The following is a 17585-nucleotide window of genomic DNA, read 5'->3' on the forward strand; positions in this document are numbered from 1 at the left end:
GAGAGTCTCATCCAAAGCACGTGCCATACGCTGAATTCCCTCCCAGTTCTCCCTAACGTGCTGAGGCATTCAGTACGAGGGTGTTCCGGCTAACTTCCATACGAATACAAATGACATGTTAGTGTCTGCATAGACATGACTGCATTCACACATCACTGCATGCTACACGAGAACTTACTGAACCATTACCTCTCTCTCAAAATGCAGTTCTACTATTACAGAAATGTATCAAAACAAATTAATTGGAAGTCTCCTTACTGACTCCTGCATTTCTCTGTTCTGAGTTTTGCCCATGCATAAGTTGAATCCTCAGACTTTGCATATGCAATAGCAGATTGAAAGCCCCTTTCCCTTCCCATGTCCCTTTTAAAATAATGCCAAGCTGACCTAATTTTCTTCCTGGAGGACAGAGTGTATCCATGGTCATCTGCATCTTCTGCTGAAGAAAATTGTTAGTTAAGATTTCAGAGGCAGGAATTTGGAAAAACTTTTCCTGAAAAAGAAAAGGAAAGCATGAGGTGTTGGAAAAGGAGTAAAAAAATCATTAGCCAGAACCCTGACTGCATGTTCTTTTGTCGTTTAAGGAACTTAAAATTATCCACATAGGTACCACAACAGAACAACAACATTGTTTCTAAAACTGTTCAGCTACAGAATAAACCCAAACTGCCTGAAAAAAATAACAGTCTCTATTTCAGTACATACGTAGGTCTGTCTACACAACTGGCAGATATTCCTCATAAACCTCCACAACCAGATAGTGTTATGGCCCGAGAGGATGGTCAGTCCTCCTCAGCAGCTGCTCACTGCAGGGAGCAGAACATTTTGCGAGGGACAAAGACACTTGAAAACAAGGGGGCGCTGCTACCTGGCTTCTCACAAGTGGAACTCCCTTAGTTTGAGTTTCATTTTTTGCATAGTTTTGGAAACTATGGATAAAGGCTTATACTGTGGGATACACTTCTGAAAGGAGAAGTAAAATAAAGAATGGAACACTGAAACATCAAATAAACCTTTTCTGCATATTTTTAAACCATATACAGTAAGCGTGACTGACAAAACTCCCGTTTTATTCTTTCCAAGTTTGTTAAGTGATTTTGTATCTCTAAAGGCTTACAGCTTACATCTTACAGCTTCTCAAAGTGAGCCAAGGTTTTTGATGGCAATTCCTCCTTTTTGTTAAAAGATACACACACAGAATAATCTGCCTTTGTATAATTTTTGTGTGACACATTTAATGGAAGTGATCAGAAGTTAGCAGATAATCCAGCAGCAAAAGTGATACAGATAACTACTTTTTCCTCTCTTCCAATTCTTCTTCTGACTATAAAACTTTTTGATTTTTTCCTTCAGTGACTTTTCCTATGAACAGGAGAGGAAAGAAAAGAACTGAGAGCATTCTTACAGAAGTATGAATGCAAACTAGTGTAAAGCTGCACTTCAAAGTAGCCCAGTTCCTTCTCAGGAGGTGCTGAAGAGTTCAGGCTTGGAAAGTATTGGCTTGTCTTTGAAGTACCACCAGCAGGAATGCTAGCAGCTGGCACTTCAGAAGAAGAATTTTTTTTTTCCTGCTAAGCTGTAGTACTGAGCAGTATCTGCTAAGAATCTGAGCTACCCTGAAGTAGAGCTTTTTGGAATTCCGCATGAAGAGACGGTTTAAAAGTCTTTTCCCCCACCTTCCTTTTTCAGTTTAGTTTGTTGATATAAAAAGGACGGTAGAAGGAAAAAATGACTAGCAGAAATAGGGACTGAAGTCTTTGACTTCCTTTGCTGCCAATACACTCTTTTATCAAAACATACTTACATTTTTTTCCAATATTATTTTTACTAACAGTCTTAAAATCAAGTAAGGAAGAGTATTCCCTTCAAAGTTCCATTCAAAGTAATTTAGCACAAGGGTGCACAATATGTGGATATTTACATATTAAATAGCATTGCTGGGGGAAAAAAAACCCAAAACACTGAATTGTTTCCCTGTCCCATTTTGGACAAAGTTATAACATACAAGTGCCACTACACTGACTCTTTTCCACTTGAGTAGATAGATTACTACAGATGTGTATCGTGAGATCCTGACTTTCCCAGCTATGAACTGCTGGAATAAGAAAAGACACAAATGCACTTATAGAAGGAAAAAAGGCACAACGTAATACTAATCTATTCTCTTTTCTCTTTCAGTCCTGCCTAGGTTCAGGGGAAGGAAGGCCTCTTCTACCTCATGGTCATACGAAACAAAAATAAAGAATTACTGAATGGATAGTTTCTACTGAGAATTAAAAAAACAGGTAATGACATTTTAAACTAATCCAGAAGTTACTGGCATAAATCCTGAAACACTCCCATCATTCACACGGCATTCAGGCTGCATAATTTAACATTGTCAATGAAAGAGAAATTCAGCCATGGAAATGTATAAAAGTCTAGGGAAATATCAAATCATCCATCTACAAGCTTCAGTTTTGTCTTTATGCTTTGATATTCTATACTCTGATATTTGATTGGAAAACTAGTTCTGTGCATCTTCATTGACGGACAGTATTAATGACATTACAGGACACAGTAACTGTCCCTGCAAAACACTGCAGGCAACACAGAATGAATATTTCTGTACATACATTTGCTATTTTAAAAACAAATAAAATCCAAACCCACACAATCTGTGGAGTCTACCTTTACCTAGATTTACTTACATAATCAAAAAGGTATGCATTTAGTGCTCCTGTTCCATCAACCAGTGTAAACTTCATAATAAAAACATACTGGAGCAGCTCAATACCTAAAACTGAAGAAAAAAATTTGACTTGTTTTTTTAGAGTGAATATGCAAGCCAATTCGTAACAACTCAAGCTGACAATATCCCTCCTTTAATAGTAACTGGCTTTGAATACTGTCATTAAAAGTATAAATTGACAGGCCAAAAACCAGGCATTCTGAATAGCAAAATGTGGTTCGTATTTTGAGAGCACATTGCGATTTGCCTGGAAGCACTTTAAGAGATGAGTCTATAAAAACGCAGAAGGATTTTTAGGTACTTATTCTCATCCTAGTAAAAGGAATGCTAATATTTGCTTAGATCTTAGATCCTACCTTGGTAGGATCCTCCCTACTCCTGTTCTTTCATCCGTGGAAGATTAAAGGAGACTTGCTTTTAATTCAGTGATTACAACATAACATTCCATCTCAAAATATACCTCTGAGGAAGACAATTTGTTTCATATGACGTAGTAAAAGTTATCAAGCAAAGTCTTACTCAGAAAAACTTTGCTGGCAGAAAATATTCCAGCACAAGTAAATGACTATAGTCATTCTCTCCCCGGCAGCAGTAATTGTTATGCTGCAAATATAAAATATCTTAAAGCACAAAGTTACTGCAGCTCTGCATCAGTCTTTTCTGGGTATGTCTACTTAAATTGGCTAGTCGTTTTATGTTCAACTGATCTGAGATACTTGCAGGTTACCATTTAGCCTGAAAATACAGATGATAAAAGAATAATATACATGAAATAGTTTCAATGCCAGCATTTAATAAATATTGTTTTCATTTTGAGAATTAAATGTCAATGGTAGGTGCTGTAACACTGCCAGTTATGTATTACTTTACATTTATTTAGTAGAATATAATTATGATAGTTTACTTAAGAGAACCATTGTATTGCTTTAATAGTTTTTTTCTTTTATGAAGTATTTACCAAGCTTAGATACCGCTAGATATTCCAACTTAGATGTTAGAAAGTGAATTGATAAACATGAAAGTATTTTTTTTCCTTAATGTATTGTGAAGTTTTAAGCTCCATTTTACCTCCAGCATTTGAAATTGTTGACTACATAAAGTAACACATGGAACACACGAAGCATGGAACACATATATGTTATGGTATGATTCCTTTCATTTGAATATTATTTCTTGCAGAATCTCTGGAATATGTTTAGCATTGAGAAGGCTTACAGAAGACAGAAGTCTAACTTGTACTAGTCATTAAATAAGACTCTGTTTAGTTCAGGTCAGAAAAACTGTATCTTCGAAAGTAAGACTAACTTCTAGGACTGCAAGCATGTACACAGTTTAAAAATTACATCCACAACCAAAAATTCATCACATCTGTACTACAATAGGTGTTACCAGTGACACCTATGGTAGAAGAAACAATTCAACATACAAAATCCTTTAATTCATGCTGTAATGGCTTCAAAACTAAATATTCTATTTCAATTCGTAAAAGGTGAATAAATTTTACAGCTTTATACTCAAGCACAACCATAAATTACATGCTTTCTGTACATAACTGCAACCCTGAAAACAAATTTTCATATAAGCACTTCAGAATCAAGGCACAAAAGTATTTCAGAACAATATCATGTTAACTGACCTTGTGCTATTTCAGTTGGTTCCCATGATGGTCCTTGTTCTGCTGCAAAGGAACTTAGACTCTTGATAGGCTTTGGAGTTGAACACTGCTTGCACCTAGCATTTAAAACAAGAAACTGAGACTAATCAAACACTGACTTATTTATACTAGAAGCTGTCTGCACAGAAAAAAATAAAAATAAAAATTCTTATTTCCTTACTCAGTGGGAGTGCAAAAGTAATACTCTATTGCTACTGCTGTTTAAAATAACTATTTTACCAGCCACACAAGCTTTAGACCACATCAAAACCCTTAATGCTGCTTTTCGATTATCCCCGAGAAGAGAAAAATTGGTTTGGTCTGCTAAAGACCACCTCAGTGAATAGAAAGGAGGAAAACTGTACATCAAGGCTGAGTTGGGGTTGTTCCGCCTGGAGAAGAGAAGGCTCCGGGGAGACCTTGTTGCGGCCTTTCAATATATAAAGGGGGCTTCTAAGAAAGACAGGGAGACTTTTTACCAAGGCCCGTAGTGACAGGACCGGGGCCAAGAGTTTTAAACTGAAAGAAGGTTGACTTAGATTGGACATAAGGAAGAAATTCTTTACTGTGAGGGTGGTGAGACCCTGGAACAGGTTGCCCAGAGCAGCTGCGGCTGCCCCCTCCCTGGCAGTGTTCAAGGCCAGGCTGGATGGGGCTTTAAGCAACCTGGTCTGGTGGAAGGTGTTCCTGCCCATGGCAGGGGGGTTGGAACTAGGTGATCTTTAAGGTCCCTTCCAGCCCAACCCATTCCATGACTCCAAGATCACTACACTGCTAAGCATATGTTGCATATGTCACTGTAAACACATATTCATTTGTCACTGCTTTCAACATCTGACTTTGTAAAAGCAGAAACGAATCTGAACTTTTAGCACACTCTAAAAAACACAACAGGTAAGAGGAGAAATTTGGCTTTACTTATGTTAAAAATATTAACCATGGGTTATTAAAAAAATCCTCCTTTAATACAGGTGTATTTACACCAGTAATTATAAATTTTATATGTGACATAGTAAGCAAATGCTGCAAGTGGATGAAAATACTGAAGAACTGTTCAAAGTTTGCCTCGAGAAATAAAATTACAGAACAACTATTTTGTCCAAATTAACCTTCTGTGCTAGTATATTACAGTTAGAACTTAAAATAGATGTTCACTATCTTTTAGAATTATATGCAAAATGTGTCATAAAAATCAATAGCACTATTTCTGCTCAAGTGATATAAAGCCAAGCTCAATGAAGGTACTTTTTTCCTTTAAAAACCCATCCAAACCGCAATAAAGTAACTCCGCTGTGAATTTTGGCTTTTTTTACATGCAAGTGTGGTTTTTAAATTTTTTTATATATATATGCATGTATGAATATACATGCACATACACACACATATAAATATTTATACAGGTATTCAAGCTCGTTCCTACAGCAAAAATAACTTTGCTTTTCATTCTATACAAAATATTTTTTAGACTTTGCTAAGTATATGCTACTGATAAAAAAGCACATGGAGCAAACCTCTGAATTGTCAACATCCTTGTGAGGCTCCTTCCTAAATATCCTATAAACAGTCAATCATGAATATCTTATAGAGTGTTGGCTTTTACAATACAGCCATTTAAACAGAGAATGATGTCTGAAGGTGAGTTGCGCATAGCTGGGGAAATACATGGATTATGAAAGTGCAAGGGGAAATACTTTGTACTGGTGAAGATCCAGTTCTGGTAGGAATACCCATATATTGCCTTTATTTAAAAAAGCTGTGGACAGTCATATCTGGAAAGGTCAAAACAATATATGACAAAGAGAAATAATTATCTGTATTCATTTGCTCAGGCCCTCATGGGAAACTTTAGGGTTCATGTGGAACATGTGATATTTCTGCACAGAAATTTTTTTACTGCCTACAGGACTGAAGTAGTGCAACACAGTGCTCTGCTTGAACTTCTTAGGACTGCTAACAGGGAGGACTCTATAGCTTGCATGAAGTAGACTAGTATTTTTGAGCTTGGTAACCGCATGCTGCTGCAGAGTAGGGGGAGAGCACACTGCTGCTAGCTCTCTGAACAGGAACACGGTATTGCATGGCATAGCACTGATACCAGACCTAGACGTCTGTACTGTATTCCACAGCTTTGGAAGTGTGGAATACAGAAACCTGTTGAAGTTGTCTCTATAGTGACTGACATCCACAAACGGGTAAGGCACTTCGCAGTGTTATGGATCTCAATAAATGGCAAATGGTGAGAAAAGGCTGTCCAAAATCCCTTATTTCTTCCAAAACCCAAGCTTTCCCAATACCAGGAATGACAGAGAAACTGAGACATGGATTGACAGCCTGAAATTATTTTCTGGGTCTCCATTTAAGTATTATCTGTGTACAAAAACCCAGCATACAATTTTAAAGCAACATGTATTTTGACTTCAGTCTAACAAGAACAGAAAATGGTATTTTTCTGGCCAGAAAATGGAGTATCTGGACTAAAAGAGGAAGATTTAGGCATTTTGCAGCCTAAAGAGACTCATGTGCATTACCGTCTCTGTAATATACTGCCCTACCCACACACCACAGACAAGACTGAACCTGGGGTGCTGTGTAATTAAGGGCGTAAGACTGATAGAGCGAGATAAACTCTAACTGCAGTTGAGTCCTCTGATATGAGGTAGTAGTACGGCATTTCATCCCTGATCTCAGTACTGCTGATCATGTTACGTGTTTTGCATCAAAGAATCTTTGGGTATGTTATCCCTGGAGCACTGTGCTTCGAATTACTGAAGAAAATGTATCTATCTGTAACAGCAACTACTAAAATATCAACAAGTACTTTTAACCTACCCATAATATTTTATGTTTCCTTGTAAAAGAAAAGGGGCTGAAAGATCTAATAATTCAAGATCATCTTCTGTGGATCTCACAGGAATAACACATTTAAATCTTTTTGTAAGCTTCCAGACTTCTTTTAGTGTTCCACCTATTAAAACAGAAAAAACGTGGTTTTTTAAATTGTAATCAAGAATAAATTGAACAACTTGCATTTCTTGGCTGATTAGGTGTTGATTTCAGGACCTTCAATAAAAATTGAAACCCACTATTCAAAACTGAAAAAATGGTCTATAACCTGCACACTCTTACTCAACAACAGACCAAATAAAGAATCAAAGACAGACATTTATCAGAGTAGATGTCTTAACATCTTCCTCATAGCTATCACTGTAACCATGAAGTCGTATTTACTTACTGCCACTTTCATATAATTTCTCCTATGATTTTACTAGCAATTTTCTTGGGAAAAAAAAGAATAAAAAGACTTTTTGCAATTGCACCTAAGTAACTTTTTTTTTCAGCTTTTAAGTTGCAAAAATCTATTCATTTTTAACCAGCAGTTTATGAAAAAGTAGTTATTCAACCACATCATAATTGACATGAGGTGAGAAATGCAGAAGCACCAAACTTCCTGCTAATTTGAGTGCTACTAAATTGGGGCCATGCTAGGAACACAGAAGAAATTTAATGTATTACAGCTGGAGCCCTGAGGCTTTCCAATTCCAGTGACAGGAAAAAGTTATTTCAAATTTATTATGAATCACGGGATAACCTGCCTTCAGCCTCTATAGTATGGACTGCAGAACTGATTACAGAGTATTTCTGACATTTCACCAATTCAGTGGAAATGTAATGAATTTATTAATTTAACACACAAAGAAAAGTTATTTGGGAACAGTTCAATAAAAATACAACAACTGAACAACAACTTAAAAAGTGAGCAAACTGTTTTAAAATAAATATATTCTACAACTGCATTTACCAGTAACTATAACTAAGACGTTTCAAAGACTTTATAACAAGTAATTACGACACTGGGTTGTAAATTATTTATCGCATATATTTGTTACTTGTATTGCCAAGGTAACTAGAGAAGAAAATAAAATCAATAAAATTCCATTATTACTGGTGATGAAAAAATGCACAACATGAAACCTCCTCAATTAATTTAAGTTCTAGTAAAAAAAAAAAAAAAAAGAGGCCCAGATATTTGAAATGGCTTCTCAAAAAGCTAGAAAACAAAGGTCCTCCAAGTACAGTGACACAGATAAAGCTTCTCCTGTACATCTGAACTCTCATTCACGGTATTAACATATAAAATTCAAGGTAGTTTTAACTGATGCTGCTGAAAAGCCTCCAGAATATCAACCTTGCTGTAATAAGAAGTTACATTAAGCAAACATATTCAGGCTTCTAAGGGCCTGGTATAAAACACAGAGAATTACCAGGTGTTGATGATGATATGAATCACCGTGATTTCATGTACAAATGAGGATAGGCACTAATCTACTTGTTAACCATAACATTTCACTCTTCAGTTCAACTACTCTGTAGCAATGGTTATGGATTCCCCTCACTCCCTGTGAAGGGTCACGTAAAATTCTGTGTGTTATCCAACTATTTCCTCAATTCCAGCCCAATAGATGCCAAACACTCAAAAAAGAAGTCCTTGCTTCAGCATAATGATTATGGGGAAGAATAGAGCATTGTGTTGTAGGAGAGCAAATTCCTTGTGTTTAACAAACGAGTAGAATCTAGACCACGTCTGACTAATAAATGTCATAATGTACTTGGCCTTTGAGGGTTGTCTGTATCTGGGAAAATGCTGGGAGACTTCAAAATCTCCACCTCCAAAAACTTACAGTTAAAAATTAAAGTAGCGTGTAGCTTTGGCCAGGTTCTTGATCAGTGTTCTGGGAAAGAAGTGCTAAAACACTGATTATGCCTTTTACTTTTGTTCCAACATGAAGCACATATATCCACACACATACACACTTAGCTGGTAGAACTTTAATATCTGAAAAAAAGATTTACCACGTTATATTGTTAGTTATATGTATACATGTTATATATATGTGTATATAAGTTACTTTAGGAAAATAAAGTAGAAATAGATTCTTTTCTTTTGTTTTCACAAAGTTAATGTTAGATTAAAAAAAAAAAATCCAGTTTCGAACATGTCAGAAATAAAGTAGCTATCAGAACTGACTGAATATAAAACAAAGCAGAAAACAGAAGGGGTTTTGTCACTGACCCTTACACAAAGGACCACCTGACTTATATTTGCTTATTCATACCACCACTTGAGCACAATTGAAGAGTGTTTTAAACTTGGAATGGTCCTATATGCAATTATTAATTACTTTCATTCTATTCAAAACATTCCTTATTAGTATTCTCGTTAAATTGCTTTGTTTAAAGTTCAGTGGCTATTTCTCTTCCCTGAGGAAATCTGATAGAAACTGAATAAAAAAACCCCTCACGCTGCAAGAAGCTCTATTACTCTGAAACAACACTGACATCCAGAGGCTGACAAAGTTAACTGTAGGCTTGTATTATGAGAAGCCTTTTCCACCTCAACACTAAAACCAGGTTTTTTTAGAAGACTCAGTGAGTCAAATCAGAACTTAAAAACCAGTAAGCACAGCTAGAAAAAAACCCACATATTCAGATGTTGATTGTAGCAGATTCAACAATAAACTTATTGGTATGGTTTTCAAACAGACAGAAGCACTTTACACCACCTTTGCAGATGACTTTTTCTTGTTTGCTGAACAGTAACCTGAAGTTCAGCTAAGCTGTTCTTCTCTTTGAAGATGCCTTTATGATCATCACTACTTACGCTGAGTATCACTTCAACATATCTTAACTTTGTAGACAGAGTGGACACTGTGCCATAAGATGTGGTATATTTGCAGTTTATCTTACCTTCTATCATAAGCAAAGTATCTTCAGGCTGTTGAAGCATTTCATCATGCTTTACAAAATGGATAGCTATTTTCCTTTGTTTCTGGTCTTGTGCAGTCCACGTTACAGAATCATACCAGGATGCATTGCACAATTCTGGGTTTGGGGCAGTAACGGCAGAGCCTTGTAAAATAAGGTCAAAGTCATCTCCATCTGGAACTTCTTGCCTAAAGCCATTTCCAAAACGAATAAGTAAATTCTAACAACTTCTCAAGCCATCTAGCAAAAAGGATGACGGCACGCCAAATAAATATTAAAATATTTTCATTAAATAATATACAGGAAAAATAACTGTGTTGTTATATCAGTTAAACATTTAGGCTTGTATAGAAAATTGTGACAAGAGATTTCATTTCCATGTTAATAAATACGCTAAGTAATCTTATCTTACCCTAGGAGCAGAGGCAGCCTAGGGCTTCATCCACACATATGTAAATCCATGGAAAAACAAATATATCAGCTTCATGTGATTTCAGTTAGGCCTTACTGCATACCACTTCAGAGTGAGAAGAATTTGAATTTTTACGTTCTAGCCTATTTTACTTTGCATATTTTGAGGGGGGAAAAAAAGAAAACAGGGCAGGAGACAGAATAGCTTCACATATGTACCGTAAAAGGAAAATCTGTAACTTTGCACCACTCAGTTTCTTTCTTGTCCTGCTAGAGTGCACCATCCATGCATTTCCAGTTGTCACCCACAGAGAAGTAATGCAGGCCATTCAAATGTTACCAATATTACCAACAACTGGCAAAAAGCACACAAACTAAAAATGCATTAGAATGTTTCTCCTAAGCAAGAGACACCTGCTGGCTTCAGGTGGAATATGAACCGTGATAAGAAGGACAATCAAAAAAAAAAAAAAAAAGGCAAAACCTTGGGCTATTTCATAGAACACTGAAAGAAAGTAGGTGCCAAGCTTCAGGGTGGAGCTAAAGAAAAAATACCATCAATGGATTATTCTGACAATTTCACCTTCAAACCCAAGAGCAGCTGCTTCCACCAGTGAATACAATACCTGCCTATGAAACCAAACTTTGATATTCTTCTGCTATGACTGTAGAACTGGCACACAAGAGGTCTTCCTGAACCTGAATTTTCATTTCGTGAACACAATGCTGTTCACATGAACTCTTTCCGTTTGTGTTCCTGGATTACTATTTTAAATGCAAAAGCAACGGACCTAACATAACAGGTATATCTTTCCAGATATATCCATTAAACTCTTCCAGCCTCTACAGCTTGCCTGTAGATTTCCCACAGAGACAGGAATGGAATGAATTGTTTTTGAACTAAGCTACACACGAGGGTTGAAACTTCTGTATGTGGATACATGAATAAACTACATTCACATATATCGATATTTTGCTTTTTACAGAGAAGCTTCCAGTCAAAGTCTAAAAACCAAACCCACATCTCTCACAAGGATTTTATACCCCAAGTGTTATATGCATCTGACTGCATAAAGTGCTAAAGGATCAAACTTGCATTGAACTTTGTCCAGTCAGGCTCTTTGGCATATGCTAAAACATGAAACAACTTCTGCCATAGCAGCACATGTAGGAGAGAAGGTGCCCCTAAATCATGTTTCCTTCCTGAGCCTCTTAACTCACCCCATCCGAGCTGAAGTATGGCTCCAGTATATCTCACTGATTCCTTCCACCTGATGCACACAGTTGAGAAAAGAGAAGCTAAATTTCTGGGAAAGCACTGCAAGAGTCCCATCATTGCAGCAGGATGGTGGTGGTAGTAGTAGGAGGAAATATGCTAACTAAAGCCTCACAAATCCATCTGGTTAAAAGTCTGCCCCAATTCTGTGGCAAAGAGAAGGCAGCGATATGTGAAACAGGAGACCCAAATGAACAAAGACATGAACAAGTCAAGAATACATAAAAAGGCTACAGTAGTAATGGAAAATTGTGGGATAAGGATAAAGTTCATAAAGAACAAACAAAATTCTGTCAATTGTATCTGCTTATTACTATTCCGAGTTGGCAAATATATCAAAAAAGTGACAGAAGTGGCAGAAATAGTTGGTAATTATCTCCTTTTTATACTTGGTAATAAAGACCATGTTCTTGTATTGTGAAGATGATGAAGCACTCCCTCTTAACACTAGCAGCCAACAGAATGTTATACCAACATCTGATAAGGACCAATAATGCTAAAGCTGCAAGCGCGCTACTTTGCATCCAAAAGCTGTACAAGAAGGATAGTAGGGGCATTTTCCTGTCTAAGTAATGTTTGTATCTAATAAATCTTGATATGCAAAAAATTTTAAAAGCCTTGGAGAATTCTAATGTGCCACCATTTAAAGAAAGTAATAGTTTACACCAGTAACAATAGAGCTGTTTGCTTGGGGCTGATGCTAGGCTAAGTCAGGCAAAAAAAAGTGATACAGGACTCAGATGATCATAGATAGCACTGTAATGCATGTCACTCAAGAGTTTAATCAAAAATACGCCATTTCAAACAATCTTTCTTTCATTTTTAGAGGAATATACACGAGAAATGGCATGTGATTATTTGACTGAGTACTACTTGATACAATGACAAATAGCATTAAAGGGGAAATAACAGGGACAAAATGGTCAGTGAACTGACTCAGGTCAGAAAAAGACAAAAAATACCAAGGTGAATGGTGTTTCCCTGATATTTTTGGATCCAGAAAAGATGCCTTCTCTGGAAGATTCACTTAGTCAAAGATATTTTATTCATTCTCTTGAAGACTATCATAAATTTTTGTACATCCTGTTTTAAAACTGCAGTACAGAAACAGGTACTTAAATACAACTTTGGTATGGGAAAAACAGCACTGCTAAATTTGAAAATAAAGAAAAATTACTGTTTTGAAAGTACTCAAAGGATTCCATAAATGGAACTCACCTGATGATTTAAAGTGTTCCTACCTGTTACCAGTGAGTTTCAAATCTTTGCTCAAAATGAAATACATTTACATTCAGCTCATTTTACACAAAAAATAGGATGAAAATACACAGAAAACCTAGGCATCCCAAAACAGATAGAACAATTCCTAATTACTTTTATTGTGTGAAATACTTACAAAGAATTGCATTTGGAACAATGAAGTTTAATAGACTGATAGAGCTTCTGGGGTTTGTAACTCCTGAGCTTTGCTCTAATGCGATACTGTTGAGGAGCCATGCTGTTCAGAACGGTTTTCAGTTCTGTGTTATTCAAATCCTGATGGTCTGTTAATACTGCAAAATAACACCACAAAAAAAAAAAAAAGGCTATGCATACTTACTAAACACTATAATATTTGGAATATGGGAAATTGCCATTGCAGGTATGCATTTTCCCTTAATTCCCAGCTTCTATTCCCTTTCCAGTTGCAGCCTCAGTTTTACCATTACGACATGTTACTACAGGCTTTAAGGTAAATCACAACAGGCTGCGGGAGCACAGCATACAGAAATCCAAGATACAGGAAAAAAACAAATGAAAGTAGAATATATAAATATGCTCTATTCCTTTAAAAATGGAATAAAACCAATGTAACGTTCATAAACTTATACTCTTAGAATAGCTTTTCCTATAGTAAGTAAAAGATTATTTCAACCTTTGAACTGATGTCTCAAAAATATTTTTGTTCTTTAGTAAAAATAAAATTCACCTTGAGGTCAAAATGTTTCCTACCTGTAACAGGTAACTGCTGACATCTCTGTAAATGTGATTCAATATCTAAAAATCAAGAAGAATTTCCTAATTATTTTCCTTCCCTCTTTTCTTCTTTATCATGTGCACACACAAAAACAGATACATAGGCAGATAGATACACACACAAAACCAAAAGCTGAACAAAGAAAAATGGAAATCCTAATAATGTATGAAAACAATATAGCAAAAGGAAAAAGCAAAGTAAGCAGGAGACAAACATTAGATATCAGGAGTTAATATATTTGAGGAGAAATTAGTGTATGCAATAAATAGCAACACTCATCAAAATGAAAACTTTTCAAATGTATACTGTGAACAATACTGCTAACATAAACTGTATTCATCCCTCTGTAATCTTTCTGGACAAGAGCATAAAGACATTATTCTAAAAACAAAAAGGACTGCTTGGTCCCTCCTCTGAACAACCTCTACTACACGTACACAGCACAGTAAATATGTGCAAAATTCTTTCTAAATTTGCAGTGCTAAGGTGTAGACAGGAAGTATTTATTTATTCTTGACTTGTGCAACCTTTTAGAAATATCCTGTCACAGTATGTTCACAATGGCTAAGTAACATAGGATTTTAAAAGCTCGTAGCAAAGATGCAGACTATGTCCAACCAGCTTTAGGTTTAATTGACTTTTAATTATTCTTATTCTGGGCTAAAAATACCATTCAAAGAATAACATGGAATCTGTAGAACTGTCTGTAAGATTCTACTTTTCCATGGCACTGCACCCTGCAACTCTGCCCCTAACACAATTTCCCATCCAAGGGCTTTAGAAGTGCTCCTCAGCAAGCAGCTGTTTAATATTGTTTTCAGTGCCTGTCTCTGAGGAATCCCCCTTTAGAGGAAGGGAGCTATGTCACTCTGCTTTATGATCTAATATAGCATGATTAAGAACACCATCTATGTTTAATAATTTGTTCACTAACTCCTATGAAAGTATTTTACCATGTATATATAAAGCTTCTGCTGAAATCAGGATAGGGTAATGTCACTTTCCAGTCTAATAACCCAAAATAATTCTCTAAGGCTTTGTATGTGAAAATAACATTATACACTTGAAGAAGCAGTAACTGTGACCTTATTTTGACCACACATATGTCAGAAGCAAGAGCAAACCAGCTTTCAATTGCCCATACCTGCAATGCTGTTAAAAGTGCCGTCTAATTCCACTGAAGACATGCTATCCATACTCTGACTGTCTGCCAGCTCCACAGATTCTAAGAATCTAAAAATAAATGACTAAATGTTTTAGAACCTACAGAAGGTTATGTACATACACACACACGTATATTTATATGGGACTATACATACACTTACTTGAAACCTACTGTTTATAGGTTTGGGTATAATGGGTATAATGTTCAGACATAAATTTTGCAGCAGACAAAAACTCAATTGAGCCAGAAGTTGCAGGAGTGTACTTCAATGATGCAGAAGAGACATTCCTTTCCAAATCACTTCTGGAACTTTAAACACAATATAGTGCCAAAAGAAGTTTGTATGCCTGGAAACAGAATTCCTGATAAAGGAACATGAACTTTGGTTACTTAGTCTTTCCTATTGGGGAAAAAAGAGAGTTTATGACCTTTGGAAGAAGGGGCAGGCAGCTCCGGGGGACTACAAAGATGTTGGGAGGTTATGCATGGAGAAAATTCAAGGGTCAAAGCCCAACTAAAACTTAATCTGGTTATTGCTGTAAAAGACAATAAAAATGTTTCTGTAAATACACTGGCAACAAAAGGAAGACTAAAGAGAACCTCCATATTTGGATGTGGGGGGAAACATGGTGACAAAGAATGAGGAAAAGGCTGAGGTACTTAATGCCTCCTTTGCCTCAGTCTTTAATAGTAACATCAGTCATTCTTCAGGTACCCAGTCCCCTGAGCTGGAAAACAGGGAGCAAAATGAGGCCACCATAATCCAAGGGGAAATGGTTAGCGTCCTGCTGCACTGCCTAGACAGACACAAGTCTATGGGGCTGGATGGGATCCACCCAAGGGTACTGAGGGAGCTGGCGGAAGTGCTCACCAAGCCACTTTCCATCATTTATCAGCAGCCCTGGCTAACCAGGGAGGTCCCAGTGGACTGGAAGTTAAGCAAACGTGATACTTATCTACAAGAAGTGTTGAAAGAAGGATCCAGGAAAATAGACGCCTGTCAGTCTGACCTCGGTGCCAGAGAAGGTTATGGAGCAGATCATCTTGATGCCACCACATGGCACGTACAGGACAACCAGGTGATCAGGTACAGTCAGCATGGGTTTATGAAAGGCAGGTCCTGCTTGACTAACCTGATTTCCTTCTATGACAAGGTGACCTGCTTGGTGGATGAGGCAAAGGCTGTGGATATTGTCTACCTAGACTTTAGTAAAGGCTTTGACACTGTTTCCCACAGCATTCTCCTGGAGAAACTGGCTGCTCATGGCTTGGACAGGTGTACTCTTTGCTGGGTAAAAAAACTGGCTGGATGGCGTGGTCCAAAGAGTGGTGGTGAATGAGTTCAATCCCGTTCGCAGCCGGTCATAAGAGGTGTTCCCCCAGTTCTATTTAGTATCTTTATCAACAAACTCAATGAGGGGGTCGAGCATACCCTCAGGAATTTTGCAGATGAAAGCAAGTTGGGTGGGAGTGTTGATCTGCTTGAAGGTAGGAAGGCTCTGCAGAGGGACCTGCACAGGCTGGATCAATGGGCTGAGGCCAATGCTATGAGGTTTAACAAGGCCAAGAGCCGGGTCCTGCACTTGGGTCACCCCATTCAGCACTACAGGCTTGGGGATGAGTGGCGGGAAAGCTGCCCAGAGGGAAAGGACCTGGGGGTGCTGGTTGACAGCCAGTTGAACATGAGCCAGCAGTGTGCCCAGGTGGCCAAGAAGGCCAACAGCATCATGGCCTGTATCAGAAATAGTGTGGCCAGCGTGAGTAGGGAGGTGATTGTTACCATTCGGCACTGGTGAGGCTGCACCTTGAACAGAGTGTTCAGTTTTGGGCCCCTCACTACAGGAAAGACGTTGAGGTGCTGGAGCATGTCCAGAGAAGGGCAATGACACTGGTGAAGGGTCTGGAGGACAAATCTCATGAGGAGCTGCTGGGGGAACTGGGCTTGTTTAGCCTGGAGAAAAGGAGGCTGAGGGGAGACCTTATCGCTCTCTACAACTACCTGAAAGGAGGTTGTAGTGAGGTGGGTGTCGGTCTATTCTCCCAAGTAACAAGTGATAGGACAAGAGGAAATGGCTTCACGTTGCACCAGGGGAGGTTTAGATGGGATATGAGGAAGAAGTTTTTCACCTAAAAGGTTGTCAAGCATTGGAACCAGCTGCCCAGGGAAGCGGCTGAGTCACTGTCCCCGGGGGCACTTAAAAGACCGTAGAGGTGACGCTTAGGGACATGGTTTAGCACTGGGCTTGGTAGTGTTAGGTTAACAGCTGACTCAATGATCTTAAGTGTCTTTTCCAACCTAAATGATTCTATTATTCTTTATATATATAATGCACTTCAGTATAGCATTTATATTATATGCTTCAGGTTGAACATCTTTAAGTCTCACCATTTCGAAGTAACACATAGGCACATGCTTAAAATGTGCTCAATTTATTTGCTTAACCATAGCTTTTATCTTTAAAGGATTATATGCCACTATAAAACAGAACAAGTATGTTAATATGCCCAGGCCTTATTATTACAGCACTACAAAATGGAAATCTTAATCCCTACTGTATCTTAAATTTG

The 17585-nt window shown here is 37.5% G+C and overlaps 1 protein-coding gene across 1 annotated transcript in view; it reads right to left on the bottom strand.

Annotated features, from left to right (window-relative positions):
* POT1 (protection of telomeres 1) overlaps positions 1 to 17585 on the bottom strand; it is a 77306-nt gene that overhangs the window by 2530 nt on the left and 57191 nt on the right. Inside the window, exons 12-19 of the mRNA XM_086473504.1 lie at positions 14997 to 15085; positions 13828 to 13872; positions 13232 to 13388; positions 10131 to 10336; positions 7215 to 7350; positions 4368 to 4462; positions 2691 to 2782; positions 388 to 493 (exon numbers count right to left, since the gene is read on the bottom strand). Coding sequence (XP_086329630.1) covers positions 388 to 493; positions 2691 to 2782; positions 4368 to 4462; positions 7215 to 7350; positions 10131 to 10336; positions 13232 to 13388; positions 13828 to 13872; positions 14997 to 15085 — 926 coding nt within the window. The remainder of the gene's footprint in view (positions 1 to 387; positions 494 to 2690; positions 2783 to 4367; positions 4463 to 7214; positions 7351 to 10130; positions 10337 to 13231; positions 13389 to 13827; positions 13873 to 14996; positions 15086 to 17585) is intronic.

The sequence above is a fragment of the Leptosomus discolor genome, chromosome 1 (genome assembly GCF_034619465.1).
Source record: "Leptosomus discolor isolate bLepDis1 chromosome 1, bLepDis1.hap2, whole genome shotgun sequence".
NCBI lineage: Eukaryota > Metazoa > Chordata > Aves > Leptosomiformes > Leptosomidae > Leptosomus > Leptosomus discolor.